Below are 10474 nucleotides of genomic sequence, written 5' to 3'. Positions count from 1 at the left end.
CGAGAGCGTGTTCGATCACTGGGAAAAGCGTCAATAGCTTTTCAGAAACAAGTTATGAGAGTTAGAGATTAAGACCAATTGGCTTTCATAGCTCAGTTGGTTAGAGCACCCGTTTAGTAAGCGGGAGGTCTTGAGTTCAAATCTCAATGAAAGCATTATTTTGCTTGCTTATTAGTTCGTTCTTTGTAATTTTTTTTACCTTTTAGCAGCGTTGAAGACTTCTAAAATAAAATTTCTAGCACTCAAAATTGAACACTTACTAATTTCTAGCACTCATCATATAGCTTGTTATGGCAAAAGGTATAGCTAATTAAATATAATAAGTAAAAATGTAGGAGATGTAGCTTAGATGGTAAAACGCTCATATAGCAATACATTTTACCATAATTTCTCATTAAACAGATTTTACCATAATTGGTATTCTTTTACTTGTAAATCTCTGTTAAAGAATTCACTTATGGTAAAACCTACTTCATAAGATATATAGCTTGTTATGTGCAAAAGGTATAGCTAATTAAATATAATAAGTAAAAATATAGGAGATGTAGCTTAGATGGTAAAACGCTCATATAGCAATACATTTTACCATAATTTCTCATTAAACAGATTTTACCATAATTGGTATTCTTTTACTTGTAAATCTCTGTTAAAGAATTCACTTATGGTAAAACCTACTTCATAAGAAAATAGACGTCCTTGTATAATTCTGAAGAATAATTACTTCCATAAACTTGGGTTACTAACCTAATAACCTAAATAAAACAGACATTAAACTATGCCATCTGAAATGTGATTTGAAGGCTTATTTCTTCCAAAAGAGAGTCCAAGTATCCTGTAACCCAATGTGATTTGCAAAAACAATGCTGCTGTGATGATGTTCTCAACAAAACAAGTTTGAGATGGTACATGGTGTGTGAATGAATGAATGAAAGGCTAGAGGCAGAATTATGTAACAATGGCATGAGATTTATAAACCAATTTAGAGATCCATGCAATCTTACTTTTGTTATTTCTTCTTCTCAGATTGATCTTTTTATGTTTAGGTCATCTCTATTCATTGTAGACAAATTTGGACAATGAACTGCATGATTGCTGGGAATTTGAAAGTTCAAGGAATATGCCCAGAGCAATCATCACTAGAAGATACACCATTCACCTTCAGATGCAAAGACCAAGTGGCAAATGCTAGTTTGAAGTAGAACATGTGAAAAACTTCTGGGGAAACTAGAAACTAACAAAACCCTCTGCAAGTTAAGACCTGAGCTAACCGAGGTACCTGAAGAACTTATTTCTGCTGGTTAACTTGTCTGAACTGTCTGCACTAGATTTATCGAGGTATCGAAGTGTGTGTTTTACCGAGTCATCTCTCCTGTGTTTTCCAACATTGACTTATACCGAACTAAAAAACCCTTGGATGCTGATCTGCTTTGAGGTGCCAGAGTTAGAGTATCATGCTGAACAATATACAAATCAAATCTACTTGATCTTAGTCAAACTGTATATGATGGATGTAGCACCTGGATTTAGTTAATAGAAAGTAGAAACATCATCAAGATATTGAAGCTAACCATAAGAAGATCAAGTTCTAGCATCTTCTGAAGCATTTTAGACCATGCTGTTCTGACTTCAAACTGTTTTGCCATAACAATCAAGAAGCATCGATTGAAACATAAAGAGTATGAATTTATGTGACAAGAATATACCCTTCCTGTACTTTTAATTATACACTTCAAGTTCATATACCAATTATGTGATACTAATACAACTTGCTACTTCACAGAAAGAATGACTATTGAAGCTACATGGTTTGCAGGACCATAAAAAGAGTGAACAGAAACTGCAATTAGTTAACATTATCTAGTTGTCGTCACTAAGAAAACAATGAGCAGATCTCATTAATCTATTCTTAATGTGCACATACTTTGCACTAGAATTATGATGCTCATCATTTCTATCTAAGTATTACAGCCTTGATAAGTAGGTAAGCTTTGTAACGGGAGACATCTCCATGTTTTTGTTGCGGTATCATCATTCGATCCTGTAAGTTTGCGCAAAGTGAAAGTTGCAAGTCCCTCCTTTTTAAAAGAAAAACACATTTAGTGCTTGATATGTGCTTATGACAATGATGCTCTTTCAATTCATTCTTCTTCCAATGTTCACTTGAACTAATGGCTTCTATTCAGTTTGAAATGTCACAACTATTAATCTTCTCGATTAGAAAACTGAACAACAGTTTTCTATAGATGATAGGATAAAATGAGAAGGATGTTTCCATATCACGCAAATTTATTGTTACTAAATAGAGAAGAACAAAGAGACAAGTGCAAGAAATCTGATAACACAAAGACTAATGTGGTTTGGCTCCTAAGCCACATATGGAGTAAAGACAGAGATGAGTTGACAATAGCAGAAGTAAATGAAAACAGCTGCAAAGAAACCCTAAGCAGGAAATGGAACAGACTGCAAAATCCAAGATAAGACGAACTGCCAAAATTGGAAGCACAACTAACCAATTTGATTTCTTTCCAAATTGACAGCAGGCCTGGTGCAGGTTTGAATTCAAGGCACACCTCACATAAATAGTATTCCCAAGCTGCACCATGTCTATCGCTGCCTTGTCACTGGGTCAACCCATCTTTAACTTCTGTGCTTGGCCTTAAATTCCCAGAGTTCATGTCAGACCTTATCAACTTTTATAAATCTCTCTGCTAGTTCAGAAAATTCGTCAAACATCTTTGTTTCTTCAATCTTGGCTGTTATCTATCAACCTGCTCATTGTGTACACACACCAATTGATGAACAAAAAGATCACCTGGCTCCTAGTCTCGTTACTCTTGAGTCCTTTTTGTTCCTGCACTAAAGAGGTTCTACCATAAACACTGATGGTCTGCAATTAGAACTTTGCTCTCATCATCTAGAATTGCTGCTAGAATCTCTCTTTGTTCTTGAGCTACCTAGACTACACAAACTAGAATAACTATATCAACTTGTCAAGTTTGTTATACTCTGGCTAGTTCTATTTAGTTGACATGAGATAAATCTCATTCAACTTCACTTATAGAGCCATCCACAAGCAGAATCAAAGTCAACACCTACTTGATGGACGCTGATACCTAGCAAAAAGTCTGGAAATCCCTTAGCAGCCAAGATCTTTTGATGAAGACTGTGACTTCAAATCAATTGGATAAGCTCACCTACAGTATCTGAACTGCAGATTGGGAACAAAACCTATCAGAACCGGAGTGAGCTGCAACCCTAAAATGCCACAATTTCCCCTTGGAAGAGACCAAATTCTCATGACACAGGAACTCCCATGAGTACCACTTCTCGATCATGCGATCCGTATCATGAACAAAGACATCGGCGTTCGCACCCATGCGTGCAAGCCTGGCTGCTGTGTAGATCGTCCCCATCCTTCCTGGCGCCTCAGGTTGGTCTCCGCTCGGTCCATCGATTACAATCACATCCCATTTCCTCCCGTATACTGCCTCCGGAAGCCCCTTCAGTGCTAGCTTGCACCCAGATTCAGTGATCAGACCCACCTGCAGCCTGCAAGAAGGGTGCTTCCGGGCATGTTCAAGCAGCTCAAATCCTTTGCCAGCTTTCTCATGGTTCTTCACCAGGTAGATCCCGATCGCTTTGGGCAGCTGAGTCTTGAGCTTCTCTGAATCATCCTCCAGAAATATGGTAGTGCCTTCAGTGTTCAGTGCAGCTAGGTCAAGAAACTGCGGCTTGAGCCCAAAGAAGAGAAGGTTGCAGGGGGCTCTCCTAGAGATAAGATTGGAGAGAAGCTGGTACTCCTTCGGGCCGAGTGCGTCCTCAGTAGGAAGAGAGTCATGGTGGCTAATCTTGTGGGATACATAAGGAGTCTCATACTCTGAGATGGTGGGTGCTAAGGTATAGAGCTTGAGGAAGGACAAGGCTGAGAAGATTACCAAGATGACGATGATGGCCTTCTTTGGGATCATCTTGTGCCTTTCCCTTGTCCACCTTACCACCTCATTCATGGCTTTTGTATCTTTGTTGCAATCTCTTCGAGAGATGCTGCCCTTCTGTCTCCTGTGATTCTTCTTCTTCTTCTTTTTCCCTTCTGCTTCTTTGGTGGAGATGATTTCTTCTGTTGAAGGTGTTCTCTCTTGCCAAGCTGCCCCAAAGTTGACCAAACGGAAGAGCCCACAATAATCAACGGTTGGTGATCATTTTCACTCCTTGAATTGCATTGGTGATCTGCAATGCCTTCTTTTATGTTACACTCGAAAGACACATCTAGTTGGTCATTTCTTCAATATATATATATATATATATATTCTTGTTTATGCATGTAAATATTTATTTGGGAATGATTGCTTGCACATTTTGTGTAATATGTCATGTTAAATGAATTAAATTCTAATCCTTTATAAATTCGATTGATTAATGCTCTGATTCACAAGTTTGATGCTAATAAATGTGGGACCGAGTGTAGATTTGAGTGCAATGTCATACAGATTAGCTCCCTAAATGGGCTGGGCTAAGAAGGTACCTTGGCCCAATTAGCCTGTAATTGTTCTCATCATCAAAAGTATCTGCAAGTTTATCGGATTCTGATCTGGATTCGGATCCACAATCCGGTTCGACTACATCCGCAGACGCAAGAAACTTAATCAGAATTGCCTAATTAGCACTTGGTTCGGTTAATAGAGCAGCAAGAAGGACCCGATTGGCGAAGGGAAGTGGATCCCACGAGTTATTGAGTCACTAACTCGGACTACCGAGTCAAACCGACGCCACTTGACCAACCGACTCATCTCGGAAACCCTTTTATCGTAAGAGGGTCTCCTCCAAGCTTCGCCATGACCACCGTGGCTGTGGACGCGAAGCCCTCGCCGCCCGCTCCTCTGGCTAGCATCGTCGCCTCCGCGCCTCTCCATGGTGACGACGACGTCCTCTACGGGCGCCTGAAGTCCCTGCAGCGCCAGCTGGAGTTCATCGAGATCCAGGATGAGTACGTGAAGGACGAGCAGAAGAATCTGAAGCGCCCCAGGAGGAGATGAAGCGGATCCAGTCCGTGCCCCTCGTCGTTGGTATACCAGAACAACGCCACCGTCGGTTCCCCCACCGGCTCCAACTACTACGTCCGGATCCTCAGCACCACCAACCGCGAGCTCCTCAAACCCTCGGCCTCCGTCTCCCTCCACCGCCACTCCAATGCCCTTGTCGACGTTCTCCCGCCCGAGGCAGGCAGCAGCATCTCCTTCCTCAGCCAGTCTGAGAAGCCCCTCTGTGGAGACTAAATTCATCTTTGGATACTGCTAAGATCCAGAAATGAAGAGGGGATTTGGTGAAGATGATATCCAGGCAAGGATTCAAGGAGCAATTTGCAGGGCATCACTTCCAGCCGCCTCTGTTTTTTTCTCCTTGTATCTTGTTGCAATTGTCTGCCAGCAGCTGTTCTACGTGTGTGAGCGCGTGTATATATCTCTTGATTCTGGGTCTAAATGAGCCTGAGCTACCAACAGTGGATGATTCAAGAGAAGGTATGTACCTTAAAAAGAAGAACAACCAGCTGCCTAATGGATAGAAATATTGTGATACAATGCTCATTGTTTATGTTTTGGTCCATCCCGAGAGGAAGCATGAAGAAGGAACCATCACAGGGATGTCCAAGTACAAATCATTTGACTCAAGAGGCATGAGGAAGACGAAGGATAGTAGGACGCGCATGACAGCGTGAGACAGTACGTAATGTACCAAACGATGGCTTTAGCCGGTGTAGACGTGTACGCCGACGGCGATGAGGAAGATGGTGATGAGGGCGAAGTAGATGACGGCGTGGACGAGGATGGAGACGCCGCTGGTCTGGAAGTTGCCGAACTCCACCAACCTCCCGCCCTTCCCCGGGATCTGGAACAGCAGCCCCGGCGAGAGCAGCACGAACAGCACCACCGCTACCACCACCGGCCCCCAGTCCGCCATCCTCTCTGTCGAGCGACCGTGTCGGCGGAGAGAGATCAGAACAGGTGAGGAGAGAAAAGGGGGCAGCCAAGGAGACAGCGAGGGGGAGACAGTGTCAGTGCTTCGCCTCGTGGTGAGTGCGCGATCCTCGAGATCGAGGTTCTCCCCCCCCCTTGTATTCTCTCCCCTCGCGATGACGCTGCGGTAGCGCACTCGGAAAAATGTGCCCTTTTTATCGTTTTCTTTTATATTTGACTCAACTTATGATTTTTCATACTACTCGTCACGATTTAATTCGAATTATTTAACACTTATAATACCTAACCTTAAAATTGTTTTAGTGCTAACAAAATTCTTGAATTAATAATATCTATTTATCGGAAAATATTAAATATATTTAATATTCATATATCTGCCTTTCATTATATCCTTATCTAACAATTAAATAAATAATGTCAATTTCTCGACTCAAATCAAACCCAATACTAATCCAATTCAACGCGGAAGGCTCTGTTGTCGTGCCCCGCGGAAGCGTATAACATAAACTAGGCCAGGAGCTGCACCGACTGTGAGTGGGCCCAACAACAAAAATAGCCTTTTAAAGAGAGCCACGTTTGTCAGAGCACCTAATAATACATGCTTCCGGAAGAGCACCGGACGCCGATTAGGGTCCTTGTCAATCGAGTAATCGAGATGTTTGCGGAGCCGATCTCGAGGGGGTTTCTTCTAGGGTTATTGACGGTCGAGGTACGGAAAATTTCCTTTCGGCCAGATCTTGTCCTTTTCTTCTCCTTATTGATCCCTCCTCTGATTTCCTTTTTCTTCTAAGATTTGCATTTGTCTGGCCTCAATACTTCTTGTGAGTGTTAACATAGGGTAACGAAATCTTGAATTTGTTGACAAGGTTGGTTCTGCCGCTCTGTGAATAATTTATGTGAGACGTTTTTCGATTCGGCCTACGTTATGTTTTCTCAAGAAACAGTTTCTTGAAACGTTCCATTTGTTCGTTTCAAAGATTTCACGAGGGAGCCATACTCTGTTCGGTCTCGTCTGCCGCGGTGCTTTTTTTTTTTGGTGGATAAAGGATACAATATCCTCAGGGAAAATAGTAGAAAACAATTTTGTCTGGTCTCATTCTTTAAGTGTTAACCTAGGGTTGCGAAGTCTTGAATCAACAAGTGTGGCTCGTAAGGTTTGATCTGCCGCTCTGTGAATAGTATCTGTGAGACATCTTTCGATTCGGCTTATGCCTTGGTTCTTTTTTCTTTTCTGGAGAAACCGTCTTTGATATGCTTCATATGTTCTTTTCAAAGATTTCATTACGGCGTCATAACTGCCCGTTCTTGTCTGCTGCACTTGGGTTTTCCTTCGAGTCTCATTCTCGAGTGTTTACCTAGGGCTGCAAAATCTTGAATTAAGAAGTGTGGTTTATAAGGTTGGATCTTTTGCCCTGTTAATAATTTCTGCGAGTTTTCTTTTGATTTGCCTATGCCATAGTTATTTTTTTCAAAGTACCGTTTCTTGATATGTTTCATACGTTTGTTCCAAAGATCTCGTGATGGAGTTGTACTCTGTTCGTTCTTCTCTGCCACGCTTGTGATTTTGCAGTGAATAAAACATATAATATCCTTAGAGAAAACATGGAAAGAATCTCGTAGAGAGTTGTTGGATAATACTGTAGTTGACAATAATTTGTCTGGTCTCATTCTTTTAAGTGTTAACCCTATGTTAACCTAGGGTTTTGAAATCTTGAATTTACAAGTATGGTTCACAAGGTTGGATCTTCCGCTCTGTGAATAATTACTGTGGGATATCTCTCGAGTCAGCTTATGTATTAGTTTTTTTTTTTCTTTCTCAAGAAACCGTTTATTGAGATACCATATATTTCTTGTCTTCTTCGTGCATGATATTTTGAGAATAAAGCCGATGATGTTCTTAGGAAATATGTGGAAAAAGAGCCGTCGGACGTTACTAAAGTAGTTGCAAAAGTTTTGACCTAGATTTCAATTTATTTAGACAAGATGGTTTTTGGGTTGAAATTTTTTTTATTGATGTGTGTGTGTGTGTGAGAGAGAGAGAGAGAGGACAAGATGGTCTTAAGTAGTGTGGAAATTTTGGAATATGAGTTGTATTTTCAACAAAAAGAAAACACATAAAATTTGTGAAGTTTTTTAAAACAAACATTCTCATACCCATAATAATGGACCTTAAACCATCAGAGAAGTTAGGATGAAGTTATAATCAAGTGTGACATCCCCATTTGACTTGAATCTCAAGGAGATCACATTATGCACGAACCATAATCTTCTCTAAGAGATATTTATGTATTTTTTTACATTTTTTCTAATATTTTTAGACATCTCTTGCAACATGATCAGTTATGACTTATCTTTATCTTGAATAATCATTATACTCTTTTTTTGGCAAAAGAATATCAATTATGATTTTATAGTTCTACAAAAGGACCTGTGGAGGTCGTTATACAAAAGAGATGACAGTTCATGGGGGAATGAATCCATCCATATGAGAGACTTTGTCTATCCTAGCTGTTATAGCGGCCCAATGAGCTGCTTAGTTACATTCTTGAGAATAATGTATAACTGTGTATGAGATAAAGTGCTTCAATAGCTCCTTGATATCCACAATAGTATGTGAGATGGATCATGATGACTCTTTTGTTGTGGTGCGTATAGATGTGTGATGGTTCTTGCAATTGCTGATTCCAGTCCCATTTTAACTAGGGACATTGTTGTAATTTTAGTTAATGTCTAACAAAAGTAAGATATCAGATTAGAGTTAGCTGCCTCCTCTATATGTACCTCATCACTGTTTCCTCCTTATCATCATCATCATCGCGAGTCACACAGCTAGGAATATGTTTTCTCTCTTGATTGCATCTCAGTTCCACACCATATTGAATTAGTGGGATGCAATCAAAAGTGAAAACATATTAAAAAGGTTCTTTCTTTATATTTTTTATATAAGATATATCATTATAGAACAACCATATCATGGTACTTGTAACCTATCGAAATCGTAGAATATGAATATGTTTCATGTAATTCTAATACCATGATAAGAAAAAAATTAAATTCAAGATAAGATCAAAGGAAATGGATCAGTATCAATCTTTCTCTTAGACTTGCCTTTTTGTCTGCTTCACCCTTTTCCGTAGCCATCTTTCCATTGAAACAATGGTCGAGGCAAGGGTGATGAGATATATATAGTGGTAGTTAACTCTGTTTTTAGTTCCTTTTTACTTAGAGATTAACTCAGATTATAAAAATACCCCTACTTAGAATTTGGGGATAACATCAAGGATTTAGATCGTAGTCTGTTATGATCCTTTGATGGACATGCTTATTTTATCCTCTAGTATTTTCATTGGCAAAGATACTTGGGTGTCAAGAAACTTTTGATCTTTTATGGTAATCTTTTATTATTTTTTATCTTTATGATACTTGAACTGAATAGTTATATTTCTTATTGTGTTGATGTACTCTATAAGGTCCTTATCTTCACGTAGTATACTTCTTCCATTTATCAATGCATGAAGATGATATAGACAAAGATAGGCTTCAGGAGATTGTAGTGCATAAAGAAAAGATGGAATCACCACATTTAGTATATTCTAAACAAAGGCACATCTAATTAAGAAGAATGATAGATATATAAGGTTGTCATAAAAACAGCTCATAGTTTAGTTTGGATGGTGTATGGGATTTTATGGAAATTCCGTAAGGTAAAAATCTTTTTCATTAAATGACAAGGTTCTGTCTTCTGAGGCAATATCACAATGAAAAATGGAAACAACAGATAATAAAACAAAGTGTTTACTGATGGTTTTTCTATGGCTTTCTTGATCTCGGCTCTAGAAGTTTAGACTCCCCTCAGATATTGAGAAAAAAAAAAAATATAACACTCAAAAGATGAGGAATCGGTTCTAATTTTTTTTCTTGTTTGTCCAGGAACTTTTGGGTGATTAAAGGATCATGGCCAAGCATCATCCTGATCTCATCATGTGTCGGAAGCAGCCAGGGATAGCCATCGGTCGTTTGTGTGAGAAATGTGATGGGAAGTGTGTCATCTGTGACTCTTATGTTCGCCCATGCACCCTTGTCCGTGTGTGTGATGAGTGCAACTATGGATCATTCCAGGGAAGGTGTGTAATATGTGGTGGAGTCGGGATATCTGATGCTTACTATTGCAAAGAATGCACTCAGCAGGAAAAAGATCGTGATGGGTGTCCCAAGATTGTTAATTTGGGAAGTGCCAAGACCGATCTGTTCTATGAACGTAAAAAGTATGGATTTAAGAAAAGATGATCCATATCCAATTTTCACACGATGATTAGCATTATAATGAGACTGCTGAATTCAAAACCCCTGTTGTAGTTTAAATATATTAGTGCTGCCAAAGTTGGTGGCAGTCCGTTTCAACATTTCCTAGTTCTCATATAAGTAGAATGTACTGGAGACTTAAAGAAGCAATGCAAAATTGTAAAGACCACCCGATCTTCTTGCCATCACGGAGTTAGATT

General features: G+C 39.6%; 3 protein-coding genes and 1 non-coding gene across 7 annotated transcripts; 2 read left to right on the top strand and 2 right to left on the bottom strand.

The window, feature by feature from the left end:
- Nucleotides 1–81: 81 nt before the first annotated feature.
- TRNAT-AGU (transfer RNA threonine (anticodon AGU)) lies at nucleotides 82–155 on the top strand. Its single transcript has one exon. It is a non-coding gene; the product is annotated as a tRNA-Thr (tRNA).
- Nucleotides 156–2252: 2097 nt separating this feature from the next.
- Nucleotides 2253–4200, bottom strand: LOC103968469 (arabinogalactan O-methyltransferase 2-like). Its single transcript, XM_009381701.3, has one exon. It carries the CDS (start codon nucleotides 4005–4007, stop codon nucleotides 3195–3197), a length of 813 nt encoding a protein of 270 aa, XP_009379976.2. The 5' UTR covers nucleotides 4008–4200; the 3' UTR covers nucleotides 2253–3194.
- Nucleotides 4201–5525: 1325 nt separating this feature from the next.
- On the bottom strand, nucleotides 5526–6152 carry LOC135624155 (uncharacterized). The gene has a single exon (XM_065127558.1). It carries the CDS (start codon nucleotides 5953–5955, stop codon nucleotides 5743–5745), a length of 213 nt encoding a protein of 70 aa, XP_064983630.1. The 5' UTR covers nucleotides 5956–6152; the 3' UTR covers nucleotides 5526–5742.
- A 425-nt stretch (nucleotides 6153–6577) lies between these two features.
- LOC135624966 (PHD finger-like domain-containing protein 5A) lies at nucleotides 6578–10459 on the top strand. Of its 4 annotated transcripts, none has more exons than XM_065129126.1 (2): nucleotides 6578–6681; nucleotides 9903–10459. In XM_065129126.1, the coding sequence occupies exon 2, from the start codon at nucleotides 9927–9929 to the stop codon at nucleotides 10257–10259; it is 333 nt and encodes a 110-aa protein (XP_064985198.1). In that variant the 5' UTR covers nucleotides 6578–6681; nucleotides 9903–9926; the 3' UTR covers nucleotides 10260–10459. The 4 variants fall into 4 exon arrangements, with proteins under 4 accessions (XP_064985198.1, XP_064985199.1, XP_064985201.1 ...); XM_065129127.1 differs by lacking the exon at nucleotides 6578–6681 and adding an exon at nucleotides 6688–6838; XM_065129129.1 differs by lacking the exon at nucleotides 6578–6681 and adding an exon at nucleotides 6849–7126.
- Nucleotides 10460–10474: the final 15 nt, after the last annotated feature.

The sequence above is a fragment of the Musa acuminata genome, chromosome BXJ2-10 (assembly GCF_036884655.1).
Source record: "Musa acuminata AAA Group cultivar baxijiao chromosome BXJ2-10, Cavendish_Baxijiao_AAA, whole genome shotgun sequence".
Lineage (NCBI taxonomy): Eukaryota > Viridiplantae > Streptophyta > Magnoliopsida > Zingiberales > Musaceae > Musa > Musa acuminata.
Note: the sequence above shows the minus strand (reverse complement) of the source record. Positions and strands in the feature narration are given on the sequence as shown.

What these genes read in the sequence shown, in the direction of transcription:
- LOC103968469 (XM_009381701.3), bottom strand. Translation starts at nt 4,007, where the DNA reads ATGAATGAGGTGGTAAGGTGGACAAGGGAAAGGCACAAGATGATCCCA.
- LOC135624155 (XM_065127558.1), bottom strand. Translation starts at nt 5,955, where the DNA reads ATGGCGGACTGGGGGCCGGTGGTGGTAGCGGTGGTGCTGTTCGTGCTG.
- LOC135624966 (XM_065129126.1), top strand. Translation starts at nt 9,927, where the DNA reads ATGGCCAAGCATCATCCTGATCTCATCATGTGTCGGAAGCAGCCAGGG.